At 37.6% G+C, this 10,704-nt stretch overlaps 1 protein-coding gene across 1 annotated transcript; it reads right to left on the reverse strand.

Moving 5' to 3' along the window:
• Positions 1-3,634: 3,634 nt before the first annotated feature.
• Positions 3,635-10,704, reverse strand: mrps18c (mitochondrial ribosomal protein S18C; the record flags this gene model as incomplete). Its single annotated transcript, XM_080417161.1, has 6 exons — positions 3,635-7,756; positions 7,997-8,056; positions 8,227-8,284; positions 9,829-9,912; positions 10,326-10,378; positions 10,590-10,704. The coding sequence occupies 6 exons, from the start codon at positions 10,702-10,704 to the stop codon at positions 7,680-7,682; spliced, it is 447 nt and encodes a 148-aa protein (XP_080273287.1). The 3' UTR covers positions 3,635-7,679.

Below are 10,704 nucleotides of genomic sequence, written 5' to 3' on the forward strand. Positions count from 1 at the left end.
ATACAAGGTCTGCTAAGAGGATTTTAAACCCAAGAAAGCCTATGGCTTGAGTGATAAGATAAGCTCAGTAATTCCTTCTCCCCCTCCCAACGCGTCCAGTTCCAGCTGTCACTCTCAACCTCATGTCAGAGGTTGATGATGTAGACCAGACACGCGTTGTGACCACAGACAGTTGTCAGACACAACACAGGACAGCAGTGGTGGACAGAAACGAAGTAGTGTACTTAAGATTTATTTTTTAGTATATGTACTTTATAAGACATTGTTTATAAAGCACAGATACATATTGGGTACGTGTATGTATCTATCTGTCATATATGACATGTCTGTCATATAGGCCTATGTTTAATATAAAAGAGAAGAGATGTACGCTACGTTAACTGTGCAATAATCAGGTATACACAAACTTTCGGCCATACAATCAACCTGGCCTCCATCCTTGTGAAAATTTTTACTGAGCAACTTTCACATGTAGTTGAATAACATTTGACCAGGAATATCTATACTTTGACTCACTGGGGTTGAGTAGGCCTACGCTTTCCACCACTGCGTGTGTGCACACGCATGCAAGTAATCACGTTATGCACACAGGTCAATGTACATGCATATGTGTGTGCCTCAGTGTACTACAGTAATTATGTGTCGCCCACGCAGTGTCACTGGAGACTTGCTGGATCTGGTCCTCCTGGCTTTATTGCCAAGTGCACAGTTGGTCTGTTCTTAAAATAGCCTATAAACAAATGACAAGCCCTGAATAATACAACAAGCCAATGTGCTATGCCCTCAATTTCACTGGCTGTCTGAGTGACAAGTTGTTTCTTGCGCTAAAAAATTTAGATAATAAATCTGGTGATTGAAAGCAGTGGGTGGACATTATAGGCCTATAATATTCAACTACTCGTGTATTAGTAAGTACATAATTATGAACTACATTTTCTTTTTAACATCAACGCATGGCTGTGTTGATTTTTTTTACATTTCCGGGATTTTTTTTTCTTAATTAGTGAAAATAGCAGATCTACATCACCCGCGATGCTACACGTTGCAATGCAGATCGGCTATTTTCACTACAGTATATTTCGAAATAGGGCTTAGTAGTTCATTCATAATTTTGCAAGTATGGGTTCCAAGAGGCTTTCTTAGAAATGTAGTGGAGTCAAAAGTAGCCTATAATAATTGTATTATATGGGAGTGAAAGCCATGTGCTTGCAAAAAAAGGGGAAAAAAAGAAAGAAATACTCCAATACTTTACTTAAATACAGTACTTTAGTAAATGTACTTAGTTACTGTCAACCACTGATTGAAAGTAATAAATATGAACATTGACCTCCTTTCCTTACATTATGTAAAATCGATGTCTCTCTCTCTCTCTCTCACACTCACACTCACACACACACACACACACACACACACACACACACACACACACACGCAGGCTTTATCGATCAATCTCTGGATAGAGATTGATTTTGTGCCTTCTCAAATCTGATTAAGGCACAAAAAATGTTTTTTATTTTCATTTATTGGATTGATGCACTTGAGCTTATAAAATAGCCCAATCTTTTCTCCCATGGGTTTAGGCTTCGGATTTCTTAAATCTAATTATTTCAATTTAATTGACTTGATATTCGTTTGTCTCGGGCATATGCAAAAGATAATTCAATGATATTGAGATGAGGGGGAGGTAATATGTATTCAAAGATTTTCACTCATTTTCATGATTCATGATTTTTTTTTCCTACAAGCTCACGCTATGCACTTGTAGATCTGCTATTTTTTAATAGCCAATTAAATATGGTTAAAGCGGTTAATGATTGTGACGCTATATTAACAAATTAACTGGGGTCCCCGGACCCCACTTTGAGAACCAATTGAATAGGCTACGTTGTGGTGCGTCTACAAATAACTGCTGTCCAATAGGCTAATGATGACTGTTAAGCAAGCATGGGACAGTCCCTGATACACCTCGCAGGAGATTGAACTGCAGCGTGGCCAGGTTTGGCAAGAGAAACAAGCAAAGGTCTATGAAAACAAGCCCAAAAGAAGCGAGCCCTTCGCCCTTTAAACATAATTAGATTGGCTATTTGAAAATAGCCGATATACAACAATGACACGTTGTGAGCTTGCAGATCTGCTATTTTCAACAACAACAAATACCATCTTGAAGAAAAATGTATTTATTTATTTTAGAAATATTTAACAACACAAATCTTATGGGGGTCCCTGGGACTCCCTGGCATAACATAATTTATCAGATCATATTAATGTGGGGGTCCTTGACATGAAAATGTTTGAGAAACACTGGTTTAAATTACATTAGGAAACAAGCCCAAATAAGCAACTACACTTTAGAAACCAGCCCAAAAAACCGCAACTATATTTACAAGAGACTTATACAGAAAAACAAGCCCAAGGTTGCTTATAATAAGTGGACATGGCAACACTGGATAGAACACGTTTCTATGGAATCTATTCCAGTCATAAATTATGTGTTGACAAAGACCCACTCGAAGCTCGGCGCCAGTAAGGCAGACGATTTTTTAATTGGAGAATAACAATTTTAACATATAACCATTAAACAATACAGCTCACCATAAATTAAATAAGAAAAAACAAGACAATTTGATATAACATGATATAACATAAAACACAATATCAAGATGAAAATAAAATGACAGTAAACAATAACACAAAGAAAAACAGAAAGGCAGACGTAGCCTATAGGATAATAACCTAGCCCTGGTCCTAAGCGTTATAGCGAGTTCCATCTAACGCTCTGCCAGACGCGCTGCTCTGCTCATAGACCGAAAATTCCACTGCCGTGTGAGGTCGCCGTCTTTGGTTAAAAAATAAAATAAAATGCTTTTTTGTGTTGTTGAAAGTCTATTCTCCAGGGTGGGAAGCCTCTCAGGACCCCACCTGCTCTGTATAATACACTTTTTGGGGCAGAAAATAAAATATGTCCGCCAGATGGCTATGATTCGATTTACTCCACTGCGCCCTCTACAGATCTGGTCAATGGTAATTTATATTGACCAGATCTGTAGAGGGCGCATTGGAATAAAATACATAATTTCTGTCTGGCGGACAAATTCAAATTTCTGCCCAAAACGTGTATTATACAGAGAAGGTGGGGTCCTGAGACTTTTCCCACCCTGGAGAATAGACTTTCAACAACACAAAACTGCCTTTGTTTCGGTGAATAGCGAAGTAGTTGTGTTTATTTTTTACTCAAATTGGAGACCTCGCACGGCAGTGGAATTTTCGGTCTATGAGAATAGCAGCGCGCCTGGTTAGAGAGAACTCGCTAACGCTCTGGACCAGGGCTACATTATCTCTATCAATAAAATGAAAATGTCCGCCTTCTTATTGTCCAAACATGCATGATGCTGCCTCTAGCCTACCTGTTGTGACTGATGGCTTCCTCCAGGTATGTGCGCGGTCACACCATCATCATCATCAAAGGGATTTGGGTTTAATATGTGCCGTTTTCTTTTCGGAGGCAATAAGGCAACCCTGGGCAGGCAGAATGATGCCGCACGTACGGGACGCAGCCAGCGCAACGAGCGTTATTTGCGTAGCCATGTGCGTACTGCGCGCCATCTGCGTAGCCAGCAGTGGGAAGTAACTAAGTGCATTTACTCAAGTACTCTGTACAATATTTGCCTCTGAGATTGAATAATTGCTGTACAATATTTGCCTCTGAGATGTAGTGGAGTAGAAGTAAAAGTATTGAAAATTGGAAATACTCCAGAAAGTAAAAATACCTCAAAATTGTACAGTACTTAGTTACATTACACCCATAAAATCTATCAACTCCAGCCCAGACTGCTATGTGAACACCACCATACAGTTAGATAATTTCATATGCATGCATTACATGTTTTTATTTGTAGGCTACTACAACCTGACAAGCCACTTTACTTCGTAAAGTATTGTTAATGTATGACCTATAGCTAAAACAAGATATTTCACAAACGGGAATAGTTTTTCCTTGCATTACTGATCATTGGGCCACTGAACACCATGAGAAAACCATCTAAACCAAGTATTTATCCAGAATATTTGTGACTTATTGTATTCATTGCACCATGGATGACATAATTTGACCCTGTTACTGCACAGCCCCTTGGCACATAATGACTTTATGACTGCATTGCTGCTGCCGCCTTCAGACACACCCAACTGCATTACTTGAGTATTTATATTTAATTTGTGATGCTTATTGATTTAATTCCAGTACATTTCAAAGGCACATATTGTACTATTGCCTCCACTAGATTTGAATGAATTGACTATACTTATGCCCTCTTTCAAATATAGTGAACATCTTTTATTTTTGTACTTTTATGTGTTTTTATGTGTCTTGTTCTTATTGGACCATGTGTCTGCCAAATAAAGTTGATTGATTGATTGATAGCCGATCTACAAGCTTATATGTCCTATTTTCCAGTTATTTTTGCAATTTTCCGGTTTACATTTAGACAACCGACTACAACAACAACAGACTACAACAACAGACTACAACAGACTCAGACCTACATACAAAACAGTGCACATACAGAAAATCATAAGCGTAAGACAGAAAACAAAAGCAATAAAACAAAAGGTAAAAATAAAAAAAGATCAAGTGGTAAAGTTTCAGAAGTAGGGGAGTAGTTATCGGGGGGGGGGGGGGCACAGCAAAAATCCCTAGCACGGATCCCACCACCCCGATGAGGAAAGGACAGCAATTTGCAGCAAGGAGGGCAAGTCTTATGTCCAATGCTATGGGACGGGGTAGACAGAAGCCACAGGGCACCCGCCACCCCAATCCTCCCACATCCGACCAGTGAGACAGGCCAAAGATCTGCGGGGTCCCCCTATGTGTGTGCGCAATTGAGGGTGGGATGTCTCTTATTACTTCATCAAAGCAGCCTAAATAAATATCTTGAACCGGTCTGAATCAATTACTCTCTTCCATGAAGTCCAAAAAGGGGTACCATACCTCCAAAAACACCCTTGCATTTCATATTTAAGCCTCTCCAGAGGTAACAGAGACATTATTTGGGTCATCCACATATGTTCATTTGGGATATTATCGTTCTTCCATAAAATTAGAATACATTTCTTTGCCAAAAATCTAAACAAATCAAACAATTTCCTATGTGGAGAGTTCATGATTACGTTTAGGTCAACTCCTAAAAGATACAAAAGAGGAGATTTCCTCAGTTTGAATTTGAAAATGATTTCGATTAAAGCATGGATTGTTTGCCAAAAGGGTTTGATTTTTGAACAGAACCAGAACATATGTGAATATGTACCCAAAGTAAATTTACATCTATTGCATAAGGGTGAATACTCCTGGGACATCTTATTTAAACAAACTGGGGTTAGAAATGTTTTGAAAATGAACTTATAATTATGTTCCAACACTCTAGGAGAGAGTGTAGGTACTGTAGGTTACCTTTGCACATATCATTGTCCATGTTTCTTGATCTATAATGACATTTAAATATTTTTCCCATATCCTTTTCAGAGGTTGGAAGGATGAGGTCACTCTACTATTGAGAACTTTATAGATCTTTGAAGTGAGTTTTAACATAGATTCAGTACTAAAAAAGAGTTCTATCTCGTCTATTTGAAACCTAAAAATATTTTTCTGAATCAGTGATTGTAAAAAATGTCTCAATTGTAAATACTGAAAGAAGCTTGTAGGAAACCATATTCCTCCTTCATCTCTGAAAAGGATTTCAAGTCTGTGTTTCTAAATAGACAACCCAGATTGTTAACGCCCTTATTAGTCCACCTCTGTAAACCGATCTCACTTAGACCTGCCGGTAAATCCGGATTATGAGAAACAGGTGAAAGAACAGATATACTCTTTGGTAGTTTACAATATTTCTTGCAGCTAGGCCAAACCGATAAAACACCATCAATAACAAAGGATTTGTTAAGCCCTGCCAAATTCTTATTTATAAATGGAAGAGATTTCAGCGGAATTGGATTACTGAAGTGGGATTCTATTGGTTTCCAAAGAGTCTCCTCTCTTTGGAATCTCTTATTTTCACTATTATTTATTTTAACTTCTGAAAAATGAATATAACTTCTGGTAAACTTTAGATTCTGTTCTTCTCTTTTTTGGGGGGTGGGGGGGTACATGTTAATACAGCAATGCATGTATATTAAAAAGTAAATGTACTTCTTAATTTGTCATTTTGAATACTATTTTTAAAAGCATGCACTTTTGAATACTTAAGTATTGTACTCTAGTACTCCAACTAAGGTACACATTTGACAGAGCAACTTTGACTTGTAGTGGAGTATTAATAGACCAAGAGTATCTATACTTAGACCCAAGTACAGGTTACACTTGTGAGGATGAGTCAGTATGTCTTTCCTGAATGACATTATTTATAAGTGCAATGGTTTATGGCCCTATGTGGCATTGAACTAAAAGGTCTCTGTGGAAACCAACATTGCAACATGGTGAGAGCTTCTCTAAATGTTAGTTTGAAGTGGCATTGATAGTAGGTTACATTTCTACAACATGGCTTGGGCCCCCATTCAGTTATGTCTTCCAACAGGCAGCTCCATCTGTAGCCTACATGTCCTTTCAACACAAGTTATATTTTAGGTACATTTTATTTGTAATGAAGCCGTCTGTGTACGCCACTCAAAAAACAACGCATTGTCCTCCATTCGGTTTTGAAAACGTATGGTAGCCTACATTTCAGCACACAAGATGGTACACAGCAGCTGTTAAAAATAAACACTGGTAACACGACAAAAGTAGTAAATGGACTATTAAAACTGAAAATGTTCAGGATAATTGTTCACCTTTGGCTGAAAATATATAAGAATATGTTATTAAACGTTTGGTTAAAAGGTTGTACAGTGGCTGGCTATGGAATGTCTGAAGGAGACTGAGAACAGGGGGGGAAGTAGAAGAGGAGAAATGACTGAAAGAGGACTCAACAGGCAGAAGAGCTCCACTCCGTGGAGAGAGAATGTTGATGCCTCCACACCAGCAATCAGGAACATGAGGGTACCAGTTTGCAGAGTGCGCCTTCTGGTGGACAAAGGAATGAGTGGTCACGATGCACTAATTCTGGGCACTGTTTCACAAGTCTGCGATTTGTGGAAAAGCACAAAATAAAATGATGCTTTGCTATTTAAGCCTATGTTCTTGCTGTTCTACATATAAGCAACCACTTCAAGAAATCACAGATACAGGTTTTAACCCTTTCTTTTATGAAATATAGCATTTATGAACAACTAAGTATCATCATTTAGACAAAGCCAAGACTTAGACAAGAGAAAGACATGTTGGACTCTATGGAATCCAAATGACTGAAATCAGTAGTGGCAACTGAGAACTTTAATTCAACGAGTGATTGTGAACGGCTACAACATCTACAACTTCGTCTACTGAGAGTCGTGCAGCGGCAAGACGTTCCCCACGGAGGGAGGAGACACAGAGGATGGCAGAGGAGTCATTCCCTCGAGAGGTCCAGCAAGTCTTTAAGGCGGGAAGGAAAATGGAGGAGCCAGCAGACAGCTGTGCGGAGTTGTGGTGCTTAGAATGTGAAGCTACAGACAAAAAGAATCCCACTAAATTGTTGTAACTGAATCAGACTATAAGTGGAAAATGGGGCCCAGGTTGAAAAAAAAAGAAACAAACAAAAAAACATCAAAAACTATTCCAAGTGTCTGATATCACAGATGGTCGGGTCTTTCATAAACTGCGGATGTTTGTGAGTCACTGACATGAAACCTGTGTAGTGAAAAAAAAAGCTAGGAGTTATAATGCATTGTCATGAACTAGAAAGTTACCACTCAGACTACTGACCATAGATTCTTATGGAAGACTATTAGACTTTAGTTAGTATGAAATTGCTGCACTTGCGGATGGTTGTCTAATATTAAAATGTCACGAAGAAAGAACATGTGTAAAACGATGGCGCTATTTGGTAAACAACTTTGTATTTTACAACATTATGCAAAGTAGACTTACCCATTGTTCTGGCCTTTTTAATAGCTTTAGTGACATCCCGTTGTTTTTTTGCACATAGGCCTGTAAAATAAAACAACACAGAAACAAAATGCTTAACCAGACAACATACTTACATCTTATGTTTAGTACACTGCAACATGTTGTCTAAAAAGTCTGTACATGAGACTAGCATTGTTGCATATACAGTACATTGAACTTGTGCGTTATATACAATTGATATACTTCTTTACCTGTTATGTGTCGGCCATAAATTCTACCGGTATGAGGAGATATGAACTGGGACAAAAGCTGTAAAGAAAAGAGCAGAGCAGGTTAAATTAATTTGATGCAACTTCAACTTCAATTTGAATGCAACTTCAATATAAAGCAAGATAATATAAAGCAAGATAGAGCCACTAGAATTTTTATTGTATAATTTGGAACAGCATAATTTGAATTCTCAATTGAAGTTTTTTTTAAATTTCAAATCCAGTTACAAAAAGAGTGTATTACGACAATACCGGTACCCAAAATAGGGATACCAGGTGGAAAGAGGTAAAAAAATAAATAATCTGTATAATTGCGTTACCAATGTCAAATAATAGCTGATTTATTAGCGAAAGCAATATATCTGCTGCATGATGAAGCCAACCTATGGTTCTGCTATTGTGAGTAAACAGGTAACGAATTAGGGCTGGGCAATTAACCTAATTGAGACCTGGAACGCATCCGTGTCACTTTTTGATTTGAGCTAAAAAGCATTATTTTACACTTTGGCTATTCAAAAATAGCAGATATACAAGCTCATAGCGCGGCACCGAGTGCCGCGCTATGAGCTTGTAGATCTGCTATTTTTGAATAATCGTGAAAATGTGTGCAAATCTTTGAGTATATATTGTTTAAACTAAGCGAACATTTTTAACTCTATTCTTTGCTTCTGGGGGTCCCTGGAACAAAATATTTTGAGATGGGGGGTCGGCGGCCATATACATATCATCTTGTGGGTCCTTGACATGACAAAGTTTGAGCACCACTGATATAGAAACATACGTTTTTTTCAGAATACTGTTGGGATTTAGAAGACATTTGTAGAATCAGCTTCAGGTCTTAATGGGTTAACTGAAAATATATCAAAACCAATTAATCAAAATTCTAATAGATGTTCGTTTGTCTGATTAACCACTAAAGGTAGGGTAAGTGATATGTATTATATTTATTTTGTTAAAATGTTAAAGCTCTAATATTCTGATAGTAATTATTGCTATAAAGGGTTTGTTCAGTAGCAGGGGTCTTCCCGTCACTCCAGCTCTTTAATAAACAGAAAATAAATGTTCAGGTGGGTTGGGTTGAGAGTACCCATTTATCATCTCTAATTTTATAGTGTTCCAGTTCCAATTTTGTCTGCTCATTTCTTGGAGTTATTCAATCACTTACCCTATCATTACCCTTGTATCATAATTCATTGTACAAGGTGGCGTACAAAAATAGCCAATCTACAAGCTCACAACACTTGCAATTCTGCTACCGTACAGTCACCTTTTCAGAACCTTTCCCAATTTATTACAATATAACTCTTAAAAAAGAAGAAAAAAATCTACTGATTGTTGTCTATTTAATAGACTAGTTTGTAAAAATGTTTTTTTATAAGGTATCCATTATATGAGCACATATAAGACTTCAATCAAAATTATGTCATGTCTCAATTAACAAAAAAAAACATAAGACCTTGTGACTATCTGTAACATTACACAATGCAATTCTAGAGGCACTCACACTGTACTTGCTCCATTGTTTAATAAAATGGACAAAAAACTAAACAAACAAATACATAAATACATGTTTTCGATACTAACCTGGATATTCTTATAATCCACTGTGATATGGTGAAGAATACAGACTTTGGGTGGTTGCTTGAACGGATTGTCCATCTGTACAGGCTTTTGAGTGAAGAGCACATAAAAGATTTGCTGTTAGAGACAATGTGCATCAAGTAAGTTATAACATGAGTAGGGGTGCAGCAGTTCATTGGGGGGGGGGGGGAAACGATTAACTCAATTTTTTTTAAAGTAATAAAGATAGCCAATCTACAAGCTCACAACGGGTTTACAAAGATCTGCTATTTTAACCATTTTGTTGAACATTTCTGGAAATCTAAAGTAAATCCCCCTAAATTTCAATACAGCAATTCATTGATAATAACAAGAATATGCATATTATATTAAAATAAATAAGTATTTTTAACTCAAGTACACATTTGAAAAGAGAAACTTTGAACAGGACTATCTATACTTTGACTCAAGAACTGGAGTTGAGTACTTTGTCCCACTGGTGTTAGTTATAGTGTTCATACCATGTCATCGTTGTGTTGAGTCACACTTGGGATGGTGGACAGACTCTTTACATCTGGAACAGACAAAAGTCACACATGTTAAAACAGCATACAGCATATATTATTGATACTTTTACTTAAGTAAAACATTTGAGTACTTTTTCCACCACTGCCACTCTTCCGGCTTACCGTGTCACACTGACACCAAAACGCTCTAAAACATTTGACTTACGTTAGTCTCGTGATGTGTATCTATCGGAATACGTAGAGGGAATGTAATCTTACTTGAGATTCTGGGTGTAAAGAGTCGTTGTAGTGTCTGTAATCCTCTGAGAAGAGACATGTTGACCTGACGGACTAACTGACACGAAAGAGGATGTCGGTGCGACCGCCAATCCAT

Source organism: Gymnoscopelus braueri, assembly GCF_963280865.1.
Source record: "Gymnoscopelus braueri genome assembly, chromosome: 21".
Classification (NCBI taxonomy): Eukaryota; Metazoa; Chordata; class Actinopteri; order Myctophiformes; family Myctophidae; genus Gymnoscopelus; species Gymnoscopelus braueri.